Genomic DNA, 20115 nt, shown 5'->3' on the forward strand with positions numbered 1-20115 from the left:
TATTATACATGAACAATATAGTAAAAACCCTGATAATTTAAGAAGTTTCTTATGTGATACTGCAAATAAACAAATTCTGTAGTATATTTAGTATCAGTATTGAACCGGGCGAAGCCGGGGCGGGTCGCTAGTAACTTAATCAAAAACGTTACGTGCAAAATCCTATGTAATATATGTTTTTTTTGTTGGTATTCTTTAGCTGTGCAAGCAATTTGGTTGACTAAGGTTATTACTTTGATGAGATTTGACGACCTCCGTGGTCGAGTGGTGTGTACACCGGTTTTCATGGGTTCACAACTCCGAGGTCCCGGGTTCGATTCCTGGCCGAGTCGATGTAGCTTATCATTAGTTTTCTATGTTGTCGTCGTTACTTCTAATTTTCCATAACACGAGTGCTTTAGCTACTTACATTGGGATCAATAAAAAAAAAATTACATACCCACGATATTTACTCGTTTGGCTAACCAGCATACATTTAAAAAGCATGCTAAATGTAACAATCATATGCATTGGAAGTCATAAAATGCAACGAGTATGTAGTTACGCAAATGTATGACTTATAAGACGTGTTCAAATGAACTTAATAAAGATAAATATTGCATAATTTATTATTGAAAACAAACAATATATATAGGAAGTTAATTCGTCGCAAATTTGCTTAATTCTCAACGTCAGCGTAATCGTGTTGCGGTTATTTTGTCAAATCAGACATTTTTATTATTGTAAATGCTGATAATTTAATATTTACTGATGACTGCTTCTAAGCAAAGAAGTTTAATTACAAAAATAATTATAATGCAGTCGGATTATTAATACTCGTGTTATATATAAGTAAACAAAAAATATTAATAAAACTTAGTATTTATTTACTGTCTATTCTTATCAAATTTATTATAATAATTGTTTATTTATTCAATGTCTAACTTTAATGTAAACGTCAGTGATTAAAGCAATGACGTAAGGCGATTGTAGTTATTACTTTGTTTACTATTATTATGAAATCATAAGTAAATATTTGTTTGTTAAAATAAATCTTATTATATTGCTTTTATTTACTATGTATACAAATTGAGATCATAACAGAGTACCAAGTGATCAAGTAGGTGGTAACCTTATTTAATTTTATTCATAAATCGTCATCATATCATCATCCTTATATAGTATAAAACAAAAACGCTTACCGCTCTCTTACTCTGTATGGTTAGATCTTTAAAATCACGCAACGGGTTTTGTTGCGGTTTTAATAGTTAGTATCATTTAAGAGAAAGGTATTTATATATTAATACATGTACAATATAGTAAAGAAATAAAAAATATTCTATAGGATATTTAGTATCAGCATTGGACCCGTGCGAACCCGGGTTGGTCGCTAGCTGTATCTACATATAAACCTATATTAATTGTAATGTATTCATTTATTTATTTTTATTTATTTATTAGAGCAACAACAAAATACACACTAAAAACATTCCAAATACATGAATAAAAAATAAGACTAGTGGTATTTTACGTATACGTGATAACAGCATGCACAAAATTAAAGTTAAGCGACAACAAACAGAAGGTAAAAAAAGCTAATTAAAGACTATTACATAACAACAATAAATTAAAATAAAGATAAGAACATAAGTAAACTAAAAAAAAGTAAAGAACATATCTAAACTAAACAATTTTGAGTATTTACAATTAATATTTTATTTTTATTTTTTTTCATATAATGAAAATATCTAAATCTTTGTCTCCGCTTATTGAGTTATATGCTCTCATAATCCTATTGAGAGGGGAGTAATGACCCAAATTAGATTTAGACATATGCTCTGAAAAAATCAAATACATTAAGTCTATCTATATTATGTACAACCCTACCTTTTCACCAGTTTTTCTTTCCTCTACGTAACGGTTGTCTCTCAAGAGATTCGAATTAGTCGCTTGTAGTATAGTTAGCAATATTAATAAAATATAGAAAGTTTTTATATTACCTGAAACTTATAACAACAATAACTAACTGCAACTCAACATTTCCAAACATAAATATTAACTAAAGTGCATTTCGCATGCATTTAGTAAATTAAAACGTCCAACAATGGATCGAGATTTTAGGAGATTAAATCTTTTTGTAATATTTTTAACGCTTTTGAGTAATTATACGATAAAAGCTGATACATTTAATGTTAAGATCGAAACGGAGCGGCACATTAATTTGGTCGACAGCAACTTTCTCAGTTTCACGATCGATCCGAAATACTTATTTTCATCAAGTGAAAAATACAATAAGTAAGTATATTGTCGAGAGGCTCAATTAATTTTAACCGATACTAAGAGTTCAAGTTTATAGCAGTACTCAGTATTGTTGTGTTCCAGTTTGAAGGGTGAGTGAGCCAGTGTAACTACAGGCACAAGGGACATAACATCTTAGTTCCCAAGGTTGGTGGCACATTGACGATGTAAGGAATAGTTAAAATTTCTTACAACTTAATTGTCTATGAGTGATGGTGACCACTTACTATAAGGTGGCCCATATGCTCGTCCGTCAACCTATTCTATAAAAAAAAATATGCATAATGCTCGTCGTATCTGGTACATGTGTATCCGATAAATTGCATCTTAGCAGCGTGACGTAAATAACTTCAAACGTTTTATTGAAAAGGAGAGGACGGCGAGTATTTGTGTAACTTTGTAACTGAAGGTGTTTCACAGGAAAGAATGCATCTGCATGGCATCAGCTTTAACTCCAGCGTTCATTCGAATTGCGGGTCCATCTACTTCGCACATGACTTTCAAGAACACCACCACACCGCAACTGGCCATAGATGAGCTCGACAAGCCCAAGAAACTTAGCTTGAGCAAGCTGTTCAGAGAAGATGAAGACGGTATTGTGATCTATTGATATATGTACTTAGAAATAATTTCAATCATACCATGCTTTGTGAGCTGAGATGGTCCATGGTTAGAACGCGAGCATCTTAACCGATGATTGCGGGTTCAAACCCAGGCAAGCACCACTATATATATGTGCTTAATTTGTGTTTATAATTCATCTCGGTGCTCGGCGATGAAGGAAAACATCGTGAGGAAACCTGCATCTGGCTAATTTCATCGAAATTCTAAATGTACAGGCTGTTACTTTACTTTACTTTACTATGTTTTGACTTTGATTTTTTTACGAACAAATACTTTTCATCTTATAATGATGTTCCTTAATTTTGAGAAGCGTATTTTAGTGCGTATTTCTGTTGGATTTCCAAATTTGAATATTGGATCAAGTTAGTAAAAAAAGTATATTTTTTATGACAAAATTCTCAGTAACAATCCGGAAAATTAGGAAGAAGCCTGGAAGTGATCCTGTGCCTACTCCATTTGGTTCGTCTCAAATTGTCATCCCATCAGACTGTAATAGTGGGTGCATAGATAATGTACATGTATTTAAAAGCTCGTGCGCTGTTATTTAAGCGAATGGCCCCAGGCAATTGTCATGACCGCCATTTTTCAGATCGTCACTACAAAAAGTCCAGTTTCTCCGTAACGAACAGTCAATGGGAGAAATTCGTCCACTGGGCAAAAAGTACTGGCTTCGACTTGGTGTTTGCTTTAAACAGCGACGAAAAAACCAGCTCTGGCATGTGGGACCCCAACACCGCGCTGAAGATCCTTACAGTAGCTGATCAGTCCAATATCGGAGACATCTTCTGGCAATTGGGTTATGGTGAGTTTTTTTAGTTTCTTCTTAAAGATAAATATGACAATGATGACCTGTAATTACTCATTGTAGTTAGGATACGATTTGTACAGTCAAAGTAAGAAAACCTTCGTCAGTTTTCAAATTAATTCCTTTATCAAGTCTAAAGCTCTTAGTACCCTTTGAATCTAAACATCAAATAATTGTGACGCAATATGTCATTTTCAATCGGTAAAGCAGATTATCGTTCATACTGAGCACACGAAAATATACCTTTTCTTACCCCGACTGTGCCTTAAGCTTATAAATTAAATTTAAAAAACATAACTATAAGCGGCGCAGGTTTAACCCGTAACATTTCGGTGTCAAATTATTGTTACGCTAACTTATAAATACTTTTCCTCCGAGTTGTAAACGTAAACTAATGAAATATTTAAATCGTTTGTATTAACTAACTACATACCTTATTATAAGTATGATTTTGTTATAATATTTTTGTAGAATGTCACAATCAATCAATCGAAGAATACCTAAACGATCTCGAGACACTCCGCGTGATCATCGAGACCTTTCCCTCTGGGAAGGCAGGCCGGTGGCGGGTAGTGGGGGGCGATGTAACACACTGCTTGCAGGCTGATTCCAAGAGCGACTTCAAGGATTACGTGACATTATCAAATGATATGCTGGATGCTATTTTGTTGAATGGGTAGGTAATTCCACACACGATGACATTTAGCACAGCCATTGTTCTACCAGACACAAAAGGCACATTTGATGACGAAAGTTAAAGGATCTTCAGTATATTGTCATTTGGATAACTTTGTTTTAAAGTTAATCAACAAAGAAGACCAGTTTTGTTTGTTTGTCAATCAGCACGTAAACTTGTTCTTCAGTGAACAACAATTAATTATACTCATATGCGTACTGATAACGTATGTCTGTCTGTCTGTCCTGCTGATGCAGATGTATCTAGATACTTTAGCAGAGTATATTTTATACGGTATGAAAAGTAAAACGTATTTGTAGACTTTATAATATAGTGTTTTTATTCTGTAGCTTACTTTTTGCTCCTGAATTTCTTCTTAAACATAGTACGACAGGGACAATAGTAAAAATGCCTAAATCTCACAAATGTATGTATGTACCAGACATACTTCCGTGCCTTCTGAGCAGAAGATGCAGTACTACCATACTGCATCACTTCTGGTATATAGATGTTTATGACGGAATTGTATTCAACTCACACGTCTTACGATGTATTTAACAATGTTGCTCAAGATTACTGCTGTGGTCTCTTATCCAAAGACAAGGTATTCATTTCAACTTGTGTGTGTGAGCATATTTTATAGAATTAAATTTTTTTAGTAATTCATCATCCCAAGAACTAGAGCGCATGTCAGATAAGGACCGGTTCAAGTTGCTCAAGTTGCTCAGCCGCAGCGACACCCCTCTCTGGTTGACTGAACACAGTCCAGTGTTAAGCGAATTGGAACGGGCAGTCGACTGGATGACCAGCCTCGGTTACTCAGCCAGAAACGGATTCTCAGTGCATTACAGGGAATTAATGGAGAAGGAACTTTATGAACCAACTTTGGTAATAATGTTATTTTGACTCTTACCAATTTCATTAATTGATTAATTAGTCTGACTAAGTATGTGTATGTTTTTGACTGGACGTGAAGAGCGTTGGATGAACTAACGCATTCAGAGTTTTCAGAACGTAAGCTCTGAATCAACAGCTCAGTGCGAACAAGATATTTCGCTCCATATAGTGGCGTAATTTAGTTCTAACAATATAAAAACGCCCTGAAACTGATGTACATATATACCTTACTCTGCAGAAGTACAAACCTTTAGGTTAACCTTTGTGTTTCGAAATATGGTTCACTATCAATTGGTTCCCTTAGTTCTCTCGAATAAGTACTTCAATGCTCACTACAACTCATTACATAAGTTTATATATATTTTATTGTAAATAACATATTTTTACCAACGTTAAGCACAAATATTTGAGATTAACTCTTATATTCAGGTATTTCTGTATGAGAGTTCAGATATACATAAAAATAGCTTTGATGTTTGAACCGATGCTAATATGAAAACACGTGTAATAGTGTCTACTATGGTGCTTCGCAGAGTTTCTACATGGCCCTCCTGTACAAGAACCTGGTGGGCGAGCGCGTGCTGGGCGTGCACACGTCGGCGCCGGCGGCCGTGTTCGCGCACTGCACGGCGCCGCGCCGCGCCCGCGCGCCCGCCGCGCTCACGCTGTTCGCCGCCAACCTGGCGCGCGAGCCCGCCCGCCTCTCCGTGCGCCTGTCCGCGCGCGAGGACGGCGGCGACATCATGCAGTTCATACTGGGCTACGATCACAACGGGTTAGATCATTCGTATATTTATTCGTTTCCATCTATAGGCTTAATAGTGTATCTATTACCAATTTAGCAAAATTTGACGACCTCCCTGGTCGAGTTTTGTGTACACCGGTTTTCATGGATTCGCCACTACGAGGTCCCGGGTTCGATTCCCGGCCGAGTCGATGTAGATTACCATAAGATATTGTCTTGGGTCTGGGCGTTTGTGGTACCTTCGTTACTTCTGATTTTCCATAACAAAAGTGCTTTAGTTACTTACATTCGGATTAGAGTAGTGTATGTGATGTTATCTCATATTTATATTTATTTATTTAAAAAAAAAAAGTTCGCAACCATCTCTTCTCCGGTGGTAAAAGTGTAAGAGCTGATGTGACTATAAATCTAGTTGTATTTTCTGGCGTGTAACATCTTTCATCTAGCTTTCTTGCATTCTGTGTAACTGATATGAAAAGGGTTAAAAGTGTTTGTAACTCTCCGTTGTATATTATTGCTGTTTAAAGTATAATTGAGGTGACTGAAGTACTACTTAATGCTTACTCAGTCGGATGTATATAAGGTTTAGCAGCAACTAATATGAATTCTAAATATTGACTACAATAAGTACTTAGAAATATTCTTGTGTTATCAGGTATAAATAAAGAAAATATATTCAAATTAGACAATATTCCGAAGGAAGATATATTTTTACTATTTTAGTGATTCCATTCCATTTTAGTAATATGAGTGAGTGTTATAAAAAAGTATATTAATACAAACAAAACATTATATTTACACGTGCATTCATCAATTTAATTATGACGTTTTTCTTTACAGGAATATCATAGTGAACAATCGAGCTATGTATTACGAAGGAGACATTCGTCCTGTGGTCAAACGACTTCGCCCATATAAGACGTTGCTACTAAATCTCCCGCCAAATTATTTTGGCTTTTGGGTTCTAGCTAATACAAAAGTTAAGGCATGCTATGAAACAGATGAGAGAAATAACAAGAAACCATCTTCAGCTTTCACTAATGATACAAAAGATGAGGAAGAAAGTAATTTCGTCAGAAGAAAACGTTCGGCAGATAAGAAAGATTTCATTTCATCACAAGTTCTACGAGATGAATTGGAAGAATTTATTGATGGAACTGAAGAACATGAACTCAGTAAAGAAAATAAAGTATTGCAAGAAAGTCTTGATAATATTAATAAAGATTTAAGAAACGCACATAAAATATTCAAAGCTAATTTAAATAGAAATAGTAATAAAGTACGGGTTAGGCGTGAAACATTCGATGACGAACAAAGCAGAAAACCCAAAAGATATAATATTAGAACAAAAAACAGTTTAGGAGATAAGGCATTCAAACATAACATCATACAAAAACTGACAAAGTTTTCAAAAGATCACATTGCACGAATAAAGAATAAATCGAAATCATCGCTTAATAATATCAGACATTATAGAAGTAAATCGAAAAGGAACCTGAAAATGACGAAAACGACACATGACAATGCCAATGAAATATTAGAATCGAATATTCCAACATCTGATTTAAAGTCTGGCCAAAATAAAATATTAGTAAGAAATAAAAGAAACGTAAAAAACAAATTATTGAAAAAATACGATGATGATACAGCCGAGAACGAAATATCCTACGACAGTAAAGAAACTTCTAGATTTGGTAAGATCATTCATAAGCTTAAGCAGATTAGCGATTTGCCGTTAGAAATACAGGATAAAGATATTAATGAGGATTACGATGTACAGTCAGCGGAAGGAATCGTTTTAAAGACTAAAGTATCAGACGATAGTGCTACTATAGATATAAGCGATAAATCCCACACTGGCCTACTCAAATCAACACTCGACGATATATTGTCCTTGCTTGTTGATTTTAATAAAAATATTAACAGAATATTCACAGCTCTTACAATATTGGAATAATTTAAGATGGCTTATAAACTAGACGGTGTACCTGTATGTTCCATTTCGGTGTTTATACAAACACCGAATCAGCGATTTCTCGCTCATTGGAATGGATTTTGGATATTTTTAGGTGTAAATTTTGTAAATAAAGATTTATTAGACTTTAAATACCTTTTTTATTTATATACTAACCTCTGTACTCAGTTTTGATTCCCCTTTGTTTCGCTGTGAAGAATAGTTTATTTTTTATAATTTACTATAGATGTTGAGTATATTATTAAGAAAGCCTGTCTACCCTACACTTTCTGTCTAAGATTGGTGTTATGACGTTCGGGGGTGATTATAATCCACTAATCTATTCATCCATGGAAGCTCCTCATTCCACATAAAATAACCATTTTACTATCACAAGTAAAATCTACTATGTATGTTCATCAACATACTATGTATGCAATCATTTTGATTAAAAGAAGCTTATTTGATTATTATATTAGTGGGTAAACGCGGTGACGTCATGGAATGTTAATGTCACGTGGACAGAGTCGTGTTGGAGAGTATGGGTACTGGATAACGACACTTGCGTTTGAGTAACTGATCAGCCCACACCTCCAAGGCGAAACTGTCGGTTTACCTACTTAAGAAAAAAATTATAAATCCGTAATAAAACTTCTGTCGGCATACCACGTGTTATTTTAATTCATCGTGATGGACCTCGTAACACCGAACCCAGAAAGGGACAATTCTATCGCTCAGCCATCGCTGCCGCCGATTTGTATATATTTTATATCTACTATATATTCTAATATAGTATATTTACTATATAATCTATTATAGTGTAAGTATAGTATATTTAGGTAGAAAGAACTCGCAGAACACTATCAACCTCATATTGATCGTAAACAGTGACAGGCGATTTTTATCATTCATTTTGTCATTGTCACTTAGTAACTCTGAAACGTTGTTAACTTATTTTATGGTGTCTGTTGAATCGTTGATTAACAGACACATAATGCTTAATATATAGTCAAAGGAACTTCGTTCCAACCCATGAAACATGACGCATGGAACATCTCTAGTAAGTACGAGCGATATTGCTGTTCATACACACCGATATTGTAACTCTGAATCACCACTCTTAGTGGTGCCGCCGTCTTGAGCGAATAGGTCATTTTCCCGCCCTTTTACAGACTGTCACTTCAGTGACATTGTCAGGTGACAGATGCATAAATACACAGGTAATATAGATTGATATAAAATATGAATAGAATACTAATTATTATATAACAATAGATATACATTACAGGTATTGTTTTTAACAATGAGATTGTTATTCGAGTGTCATCGAATAAATTTAACAATTTTTTGAGTTGTTATTTTATTCATATTGATAGTTTGATTGTTATTTTTTTGTGTAAGTGCTGTTGATAGGTAAGCAGGTTAAGATAGAGTTGTTGGCGAGAAATAAAACAATGAATGGTGGTACAATGTAGTTTATTTATTATTTAACAACATGGTAGACGATCCACTTTCAAACTCACAGTAAAGTTAATATGAAAATGGCTACCTCTAAACTTTTATACATAACTAATGAGGACCAGTAAATAAATTTAACAATGCTTCGCAACAGTAAGACGATAAATAATTTTTAGCAAACAAGCCTAACATTACGAGACTACACAAGTGATAGATACAGTGAAAACTGAACGTTAATCACCCGAGATAAAGACCAATGTCGAACGGCAGTGCTGTACAGTGTACAGCCGGGGCCAGCGAACGGAACGTAAATCATTAATAACAACAAGTATCAAGAAAGCTCAATCCAATTTTATTTACCTAAAAACATTTTCAACAATAACCTCATTTTCGTTTTCCTCCATAATTCTAAGTTAAATGTAATCCTGGATAAACTTTCAACCTTTCTTTATAATAACAATACAACATGAACCCGGTTCACTCGAAGTGATCGCAATGTTGCCATTACAATTATATTATTCACTTCACGCTTCACTTCCATTAAATTTCGGTAAACTTGCAATTTTAACGCTAGATGTCACTAATATTAAAAGCTAACGCGCTAATGTGTACTTATAATACGCGATTACAATTCTCATCGAACAGATCGCTGAAACGGAGCACCGTCGAGGAAGGAAACCATCCTAGAAGTTCCTACGAGAAAGAGACAACTGCTAGATAGATAGAGATAACGATTGTTTTCCTCGATCGTACTCTAAATAACGTTAACATTCAACTATGAAAGAAACGAATGCGACCTTAGGACTTCAACGCACAATATAGAAAATATGTTGTTTTAAATAATTGTGTATAATAGAAAGCGCAACAACGTAGTCTGTGGCACTTCAAGTCAGTTCTTTGATACAAAATAATCTCTATACAATTCGGAAAAGTCTAAGTACATATAACAATCGTGTAATGGCGTCAGTGTCGAAGCTCGTGTGTGTGTGGTGTGTCGTTGTCTCTAGATTGCCGTTTGTACCGGTTTTGAATCACACCTGATCCTATTTCTATCTCCTTTCATTGAAACCTTCCATTTGTCATGTTTATTTCGCGGGATCTGTAGTTATAGTCGTAGGATCAGGTATAAGATGCATTTGCTACTAAAATTAATTCAATTTTTAAAAATCGAAGTTTAAATTTTTTAAGAGAATGTTTAATTATTCTTATTAACGTATCAAGTGTCATACAAATTTAGACCTTATTTTATTTGACATTTAAGTAGCAAACGCATCGATCGTGTCCTATTTCCTAGTGCATATATAACGCTATCTGATAAATGTTTAACAATGTAGGTATATAATAGTTGTAACTGTGTCGTTTTGCTAAATATAATAAAAATTTGATAAACAAAAAACATCCGTACCCATTGATATGACGCAAGCGTAGCATGTATTCCAACATTATTAATCGAATCGAAATATTCAGTAGATAATTTGAAAAATAAGATTTCATTCCGTTCATTCACTCACACAAACACAGATCTCTCACACACGCAAATAATACTTCCACTAACACACAATTTACACAACCTTTTAACAAACACACGCGCATATTCTCGTATGTCATGGCTACGATTGCGTCATACGAATAGCCTTATCAATTTCGCTATTCTACTAATAATATTTTAGTCATTTTGTCAACTAAGGCGTAAGGAATACCTAATCGATGATTAAGTATGAAATTTTGAATGCCATCGCAGGCCAAAAAGTCATAGATTCTAAAAGATCATGAAAGGATACATACAATACAAATACACAATAATAATTACAATACCCTGAATGCGATAGTCATTAGATTAATTTTGATCAACGGATGTTCACGAGAGTTCTGAAATTGGTCAGTCAAAGAGCTTAAAATTATTCTAGTGTTCTTGGATAATGCATTCATAAATTGTTTTTATTTATTTTTTTTATTAAATAATTTACAATTATCACTAAACTACATATCTACCTTGTATAAACCTCTTTGTAAATTCATTACAATTATTACGACGTGAAAACAATGTTGCAATGATAGATAAATCATATTTGCGTTATCTAATTCAAAATGCTACCGAATTTATTATTCAATACATATCATATAATAAATATAACTGTTATAAAACAATAATAAACAATCACTTCGACGATTCTTACATCGTAATGACAATAAACGTTAACAATATGGGGAGAATCGTAACATTGATTTGATATCACCCAAATTCCTTCAAAATATTTGCATTCAAGCAACGAGTTTACACTAGTACATTATTTATAATTACAGTTGAAACCGTAACACTATACACCAAACATCGAAAGCTTACAAACAAGATATTTAAAAAGCATCTTAATATATATCGAGAGGAAGATACTGATCGAGAGAGAACGACACAGCGCACTGCGAGAGCGGACACGCGCATGCAAACGTTTGCGGCACAAATCGTAGTACAAAGTAGACGAGCGTCGTTTTTAATTTAGTGACACTCAGCGGGTTCACATCAAACGTTTAGTTACGCCTAAACCTCGCTACGTACGAAAATAACATTTCTAAACCACTATCAACTACGTGAGAGCCAACAACGAAGAGTAAAGTTAGTCTACGATAGATAGAAAGAGAGGAAAATAGAATCTAGGATTAGGTATCTGTGGGCGAAGACGAGTTACGTAAGGGATGACAGAAAATATTGGTCATGTTTAAAATCATATCCAAAACAGGTCCAAGATTATCTTAACATTATTATTGTTTATTTACTACGAACAACAGATCAGCTAGAATTGCCATGCACGTATATAGAACTATCGTATTATATGATAAACCTAGCCTAACACACACGTACACTGTGAAAAGTTTATGTCATATCTTAACATTACAAGATTGTGAAGTTTCCGAGTAGAGAAGTCGGGACGGTCGTGTTCCTTACGCCGAAGGTCCCATCGCAGACGATCTTTACACACTATGGCAGCTACGCGTGCTCAAAGTAACGTCTCAATAAGCTATGAAAATACTTTTGATGTGTCGAACCGTAATCAGAAAATAGAGCGGTCAATATACGTTCCGAAATTATTGTTGATTTGTCGTATTTACACTGAGCATGTATATCGATTAGTTAAATACGATTTTCAATACGCAATTAATATTATATACTGTTACATATCATTATTTATCTCGGTAAATTTGCTTATAAAATAAATGAACTATCAAGCGATCGCTACAAGGTTTAATATAATATTTTTAAAATAACTTTAAAACTAACGATGAAAATACATGATGTGCTGATATCATAGAACTATCGACGAAGAATATTTTAAACTACGAGAAAGTGTGGACGATCGTTAATCCGAATGAAGTCGAAGATCTTATAGATGAGACTGAAGTCCGTGAAAGATTGAAAGAGAGTTACCAAGAAGCTAAAGTGACTATGTAACGCGAGCGGTCGGGCCGCGTCCGGCGCACAGCTTTAGTTTATTTTATTTATATATCACAGCTTTTGACGATAACAAATCTTTTGCATTTGCAGCTTAATATGTTGAGACAAACATTCGAACCATTAGCCTTGCACGTAGCATCATCAGCATCCGCCTCACTCATCGAATCGACGCCCGACTGGACGAGAGCCGATCAGCTCTATCAAACCCACCGAAGCCGTAACGTTAATCGCTCGAAAATTTTGCTCAAACAATGTTACTTTATCCTAAGCATAAAACATCGATAAAACATTAAGAGTCGCGTCGACTACGCTAACTTGATTCAACGGTAAAACAACAAGAGGTCTCGTTATCTACAACATTATATTACTCTAAACGAACATCGATCTTATATTAAACATGCAAGGGCACCGGCGTCGCCGCCGGGCGTAACAATATTGTACCTATTATATCTTCGATGTGGACATTAAGGCTAGGTCGATTAAGGTATATACATCTAAACAAAATACAATACACGGACACGATATCGATACACTGCATAAGCACGCATGCAAAAGATTTCGAGGCAAAAGTTGAAGATCCGAAGAGTGAGCAGAGCGCAAGCCATTACAACAAGCCGAGTGGAATTTGGATGAAAACAAATGTTTACAGAGCGAATACTGTTATTTTAATGTAAGTCCGAGTCCGAAGGGGAAACGAGAGAATGAGCAGCTGGAGTTTGAGTCGACTACACGCGTGCTAACTTCTTAAATTACGTTTTTATTCCCTCCTTTTATAAATATTACACCGTTCTAGTTGTATTTAATAATTTACTTTTTCACTTTACACTTAAATAACAATATATCACAAGCGTCAACATATTAAAGGTTCGTCCCCACGTGCGAGCTCGTGCGTGCCGTTCGGGATGTGCGATGACTTTTTGACCTGACGTTCGAGGCTCGGTCTTCTTCCTACACTCTCGGTGGTATCGATGGCCGCTCATCACGTTTTATGAATGTATAAAAATATTATTGCTCATTATCAAGCACCAACGCGCCACTAGCCAACTAGGTTCCGAAATAATTTAGAATTCGAATCGTTCCTACACAAATATTTGAGCGCGAATGATTCCTGAAATGGTTTGCGGTCGGGACGAGGGGTGATCGGGTGGGAGTCTGTAACGATGGGTTGCACAGCTACATCATGTATTCGGTCGTGCGGTGGTGCGGTCGCGGCGCTGCTCACTGCATTACACACTTACTCTCGATCTGCGACTTCAGTTCGTTCACTTGCGTCTCGATGGTGTTTTTCAATTCTGTAACATTCAAACGTTCCGTTTTACATATTTCACATCTTATATTCATTTTTCACAGATGCTTTGCGTCGGGTACGAACCAGGAGAGACTATTTTAAATTTGACTATGTATAACGACTATATATTATATTCAATTATTATTTGTAATTGATCAATAATCTCGAGATTTGTTCTAATCACAGATCATAAATAAACTCGTTATTATTTCACAGATTATATATATTTTAATATTGCTAAGAGCAACAAGTATATATTAGTATGGATATTTAATGAAATGAGTTTTAATTATTTTTTTCATTCAATTTTTGGTGGTGGAGTAAATTATATAAATTCTACTGCATGATTATGACATCCATATGGGTGTGAAATTTATTATGGACTTAAGTTTCTTATAGTGGACATGCAGTTACCTTCCAGTAGGCGAATATTTACAGTTATTTTTAATTATTTTAATGTTAAAAGACAAACTGTACATTAATCTTCTTCTTTGTGTCATTATGTTCGATGATTGTTATGAAAAGATATTCGCTTTAGATTTGTTTATTATAAATCTTCTTCTTTGTGTCATTATGATCAATGATTGTTATGAGAAGATGTTCGATTTAGATTTGAATATAATACTGACTAGTGAACTCATCCTGGTCCTCTAGTTCCGCTTCAGCCGCCAGTTCCTCAGGAGTCTTCTTCTTCCTCATAAGAGGATTGTCAGGCTCCTGTTGCTGCTGCTCTGCTATCTCCTCCTTCTTGGGAATTTTGTACTGGAAAAGGTATATTGACTTCGTTATTACTTGCACATTAAAAATGCGTGATGTTTTGTAATATGACGTTACGAAATATAATATCTGACAATAAGATATAGTATTAAATTAAATATATAGGCATATTTTATATTATGTACCAAATTGCGAACAAAAAAATATTTCAAACGTATTACAGTACATAATATTTCAAAGTTGTATTGGATTTTATTGGAACTGTTTTTTTTTATAAATAAAATGGTATATCATACTGTTTTACATTATTGGTTAATATATGAATGTTAACAAAAGTCCATTAATATCGATGTATTTTTTTGACGAAATAAAAGTTTCTTTTCTGATAGTTAATTAAAAATATGATGACAATAAGATTCCCGGAACATGTGAATTATCGAATTCAGTAAAACAAATTATAAACATAGAGTTAGTTATGAAATATGAAGTATATATATAAAAAAATGAAGTAGTTTTTGATGCTATATTTTTTTAGTAGCAGACTGCAATCTTTAACTACCGTGCATTACTAATCTAATGGAAACTAAGAAGTATACCCTTGTATTTATAGGTACACAACTCTTCATTAAAATCATATATTTTCTGTTCATTTTATTAGAGAATTGATTGCTTTTAATACAAGAGAAATATGTGTTTATTCTTGTATTTTATTTGGACGCAGGTCTGAAATATATTTATCTTGTATATTATTCAATAATAAAAGTAAAGTTAATATGTTTAGCGCTCTGGTTACGGAATAATTTCCCGAGGGGTTCGATATCAGTTACAAACGTAACTCGTGTCATTGCTACTATGAGTTACTATTTATTTATTAAATAATAATGAAATTGTGTCCCGACACCAGAAAACTTATTACTAAATTTACGGTTTTTGAAGGTCTAAAAACGAATGTTATGGATGTTTGCAGGTTATAATAGGCTATATAAATAAATGAATAAATATGAGACATCATCACATACATTACACAGATCCTAATGTCCTATGTAGCTAAAGCACTTGTGTAATGGAAAATCAGAAGAAACGACGGTACCACAAACACCCGGACCCATTGACTACTACATTGACTCGGCCGGAAATCAAACCCGGGACCTCGGAGTGGCGTACCCATGAAAACCGGTGTACACACCACTCGACCACGGAGGTCGTCGTCGTATATAGTATTTATAACTTATTTTGTGTTTATAGTCTCTAATTAGTAACATTTATTTACAATTCGTGATTGATGGCGAGGTATAATATAACTTTTGTTCGGGAATGAAACGTGCGTGGTGGAATAGGGCCTAAACTATCACCAATAGCTATTGACATAAAAATTCGTCAACCTTTACACTTGTCTCACCATTCGAAATATACTTCTAAAGATTAGTAATAAAATAATCGTATATATAAATATTTCTGATAAATATAACTATAACTGATAGTTTTGTGTAAGCAGCTTCAAAATATAAGCCCGTATATTCACTAGAAAACAGTCTACTGCTTTTTTTAACAAGTGGGGTTTTCCCAGCGCACCACAACGCAAGTTACAAATATCATTCTAGAATAAATTAACTACACGAACCTACATAATCCTTGCTTAGTTTTAAATCCAATCTTTTACTTGTAAGCTATAATTTTAAATGATAACTTAAATAAAATACTCGTTGTACTTTTAAATTCAATATTAACTGGGAATGAATCAGCGACTCTTGCGACTAAGCGGCTTAATTATGACAGAAAATTACAGGCCGATCCGAGCAAATCCTCTTTCGTTTTGATCTCCATTGATTATATGCAGACTGTTTTTTTTTTTTAATTTTAAGAACAATTCTCAAGCGTCCTCATTAAAGATATCTCAATAACAAGCCAGGGATAAAGTCGGGTTGATATTTTTTGCGGGACTCCTAAGTGACATCGTTTCGCTCAACGGTCGTCTTACGATAATTAAATATAAATTTTCTGATGTTTTTATAATAATTTTGTCATCTTTTTTATCTTTACATAGTATAAAACGAAGTCGCTTAAAACTAGACAGTTGTGCCTATGTATGCTTAGATCTTTAAAATAACGCAACCGATTTTGATGTGCTATTTTAATGGATATGGTGATTTAAGAGGAAGGTTTTTGTAAATAATACATGGAAAATAAAGTAAAGAAAAATGTAGAAGTTTCTCATATGATATTGTAAATAAACAAATTCTGTAGTACCTATATTTAGTAACAGTATTGCAACCGTGCGAAGCCGGGGCGAGGCGCTACTTATTTTATAGTTTAATCTAATTTTGAGTTTTGAGTTTATACTAAAATAGCGTCAATGAAGTCTTAAGACTTTAACATTTTAACGACGGCTTAAAATCTCGTTTTAATAAACTAGCAGCTCGATCGCAGGTTCAAACCCAGGCAATCACCACTGAATATTCATGTGCTTAATTTGTGTTTATAATTCATCTCGTGCTCGGCGGTAAAGGAAAACATCGTAAGGAAACCTGCATGTGTTAAATTTTATAGAAATTCCGCCACATTTGTATTCCACCAAGCCGCATTGGTACGACGTGGTGGAATATGTTCCTAACCTTCTCTCAAAAGCTAGAGGCCTAAGCCCAGCGTAGGGAAATTTATAGGATGTTGTTGTTGTTGCGTTCAACAACTAGATAACATCTGTTTTCTCTGAAACACAGTGAGTGCTTGATTTTGAGTAGTTATTGACTTATGTATATATGTCACAAATATATGATGTAATACTATATCTATACTTGTATTATAAATACAATGGTAGCTGATGTCTGTTGTTCTTAACGTACAAACTACTGCCAACCCCTAAATAGTGAGGTAAGCCGCGTACGTTAACTTATATAAATGCCCAAGTGTTTTTTCATAATTCATGATTTTAGGTAACTATTATTGATACGAGAAATTTATAATTGATCGGTCAAGATCGATGATTATGACGTAAGTGTGCAAAAGTTGATGGTAGGGCTTTGCGCAAGCCCGCCTGGATAGGTACCACCCACTCATCAGATATTCTACCGCTAAACAATAGTACTCAGTATTATTGTGTTCCCGGTTTGAAGGGTGAGTGAGCCAGTGTAACAGGCACAACGGACATAGCATCTTAGTTCCCAAGGCTGGTGGCGCATTGACGTACGACGTAAGGAATAGTTAATATTTACAGCGTCATTGTCTATGGGTGATGGTAACCATCAGGTGGCCCATATGATCGTCCGCCAACCTATTCCATAATAAAAAAGAGTGCAATTTCTATTCTAACAATCCAATAATTCAATTGGACGGAAAGCTCCCACTTGTAAATTTACATTTAATTTAATACATGTCGATTCAAATGGTCTTACGAGACTACTTGCTTGACATTTTTTCTTCAATTTGGTAAGACTGAAAAGTATTCTGGCAAAGATTCAATCGCCTTACTGCCTAATAATAGTCAACAACAGCCTGTGAATTCTCACTGCTGGGCTAAAGGCCTCTTCTCCCTTTAAGGAGAAGGTTTGGGACATATTCCACCACGCTTTTCCAATGCGGGTTGGATGTGCCACATGTGTATTCAACCAATACACATGTGGCAGAATTTCTATGAAATTTGTCACATGCAGGTTTCCTCACGTTTCCCTTACCGCTGAGCACGAGATGAATTATAGAGACACATTAAGCACATGAATCTTGTCTAGGTTTGAACCCGCAATCATCGGTTAAGATGCACGCGATCTAACTGGGCCATCTCGACTCTAATATACATATATATATATATAATAATCGTCGTGATCGAAATCCGTCAGGAAGACATCATCATATTAAACTTAGGTCAGTATGTCCAAAACTGGCTCAATTATATGTTACTTAAAAGTATCATAGATACTTCAAAACCTTTTCATTAAATTACGTAATAATATTTGCTACTAAAATCTAAAATGAACCTTAAGCCTTACCCAATAAATCTCAATATCCAACGACCGGTTATCATTAAAAATATCACCCAATTAAGTTAAATTATATCTTGTAAAGTAATAAAATTTAATTTTGTTTGTCGGTGCGTTGGCTCGTAATAAATTTACGGTATCCAGGCCAAGCCGCGGGATTAACTAAATGAGTGCATGTTTGAAATATTATCCAAAGCAACGTAAATAAAATTTACCATCAAAGTGCCGTGTCTTTGAAAATATTAAAAACATAATAAGAATCCTGATAACACGATTACTTTAAACATAGTACTAGCTTTACTTATTTGTTAAATGACGATTCAAAAGTGCTTGTAAAAGCCTACTTGTATAAAGTTTATTTGGATTTGATTTGATAAAAATAGGACCAAGGAGGTATATTATCAAACATGCCAGTCTTTCGAACATTTGAGCTCGGACCATGTAAAATCAAAATCAAAATCAATCAAAATAAACTTTATTCAAGTAGGCTTTTACAAGCACTTTTGAATCGTCATTTTACAATTAAGTGAAGCTACCACCGGTTCGGAAAGTAGACTTTTTTCACATTTAAAAAATACAAAGTCATGATAATTAAATACAATTATTTAAATTAATATTAATATTAAGTAAGTATGTAAGGTAACTTGTAAGCTTCCCACTGATAGATAAGTCTCCTCTCCCATTGAGGAGAAGGTTTGGAACTTATTCCATGACGCTGTTCAATGCCTTGTCCTGGTTTGTATCACAATCGGTTAAGATGCACGTGTTATAACCACTGGGCCATATCGCCTCTTAGACCCTGGCAGGCAACAGGTTTTTTCATGTTCTCATTATGTGTCCATTAACTCAATCCACCTCAGGATAGTACCGTGGAATAAACTTCATAGCAATTCCTCAACAAGGGTTATATAACTATATATATGTCTAAATATACATATCGTTACTATAAGATTGACACCTAAAACTATATAAAATACACCAATATTCGTGTTATAAATTATATATTTAAACCCAATGTCAAATACAAACATTAATTAGTTCATAACATAGTACTCTCGTGACGCTGAGGACGACATATACAAGATTTATATACATATATGTATACGTCTAGTAAGTTTGTAGATTATCATAGACTATATTTCAATTTCTTACAGATTACAGAACTAAATAGAGAAAACTCTATACTAATACTATAACATTATAATATTAATGAACATTATTTGTTACTAGACCATATAGTCGTCCTACATGTAAA

The 20115-nt window shown here is 34.3% G+C and overlaps 2 protein-coding genes across 5 annotated transcripts in view; one reads left to right on the forward strand and one right to left on the reverse strand.

The window, feature by feature from the left end:
• The first annotated feature begins 2083 nt into the window (after positions 1-2083).
• On the forward strand, positions 2084-8009 carry LOC124539796 (heparanase). The gene is made up of 7 exons (XM_047117151.1): positions 2084-2274; positions 2698-2870; positions 3491-3703; positions 4178-4382; positions 5042-5270; positions 5813-6054; positions 6865-8009. The coding sequence occupies exons 1-7, from the start codon at positions 2084-2086 to the stop codon at positions 7979-7981; spliced, it is 2370 nt and encodes a 789-aa protein (XP_046973107.1). The 3' UTR covers positions 7982-8009.
• Positions 8010-9437: 1428 nt separating this feature from the next.
• LOC124539657 (complexin) overlaps positions 9438-20115 on the reverse strand; it is a 327849-nt gene continuing 317171 nt past the window's right edge. For all 4 annotated transcript variants that reach the window (XM_047116959.1, XM_047116961.1, XM_047116960.1 and 1 more), the window contains 2 exons: positions 14802-14934; positions 9438-14176 (listed from right to left, as the gene is read on the reverse strand). In XM_047116959.1, the coding sequence (XP_046972915.1) occupies positions 14103-14176; positions 14802-14934 (207 nt within the window). In that variant the 3' untranslated portion in view covers positions 9438-14102. The remainder of the gene's footprint in view (positions 14177-14801; positions 14935-20115) is intronic.

Source organism: Vanessa cardui, chromosome 23 (genome assembly GCF_905220365.1).
Source record: "Vanessa cardui chromosome 23, ilVanCard2.1, whole genome shotgun sequence".
Lineage (NCBI taxonomy): Eukaryota > Metazoa > Arthropoda > Insecta > Lepidoptera > Nymphalidae > Vanessa > Vanessa cardui.